General features: G+C 53.9%; 1 protein-coding gene across 1 annotated transcript; it reads right to left on the bottom strand.

Annotated features, from left to right (window-relative positions):
- Position 1: 1 nt before the first annotated feature.
- Positions 2-265, bottom strand: TM35_000041230 (Tbingi protein; the record flags this gene model as incomplete). The annotated part of the gene is made up of 1 exon (XM_029022317.1): positions 2-265. A coding segment is annotated over one exon (264 nt), but the record flags the coding sequence as incomplete, so codon positions are not given.
- Between the last annotated feature and the right edge of the window lie 45 nt (positions 266-310).

Raw genomic sequence — 310 nt, 5'->3', positions numbered from 1 at the left:
CGGACGGACCATGGCGTGTGGTGTGGCGAGTGCAATCTCCAGCGTCGTGAATAACGAAATCATTATCTAAGCACCATTGTACTAGCACATCGCCACGGGTATCTGGGGGGATCGCGCAATCCCATGCCATTGCATGCGCATTAGCATCGGCACCAATGAGGTGGGGTCCGCTTGTCGTCAAAAGCGTGTCAAGTTGCGAAGTTGTGTATGTTCTCCCCAGAGGGAAGAATATGCTGACGTCACTGTTAGCGCCAGACCTTCTCACATGTGGATCGTTGCATGGGCACGCCCAATGGTTGGAACTACGGTG

Source organism: Trypanosoma theileri (genome assembly GCF_002087225.1).
Source record: "Trypanosoma theileri isolate Edinburgh chromosome Unknown TM35_Tth_4_V1, whole genome shotgun sequence".
In the NCBI taxonomy this organism is placed as follows: domain Eukaryota; phylum Euglenozoa; class Kinetoplastea; order Trypanosomatida; family Trypanosomatidae; genus Trypanosoma; species Trypanosoma theileri.
Note: the sequence above shows the minus strand (reverse complement) of the source record. Positions and strands in the feature narration are given on the sequence as shown.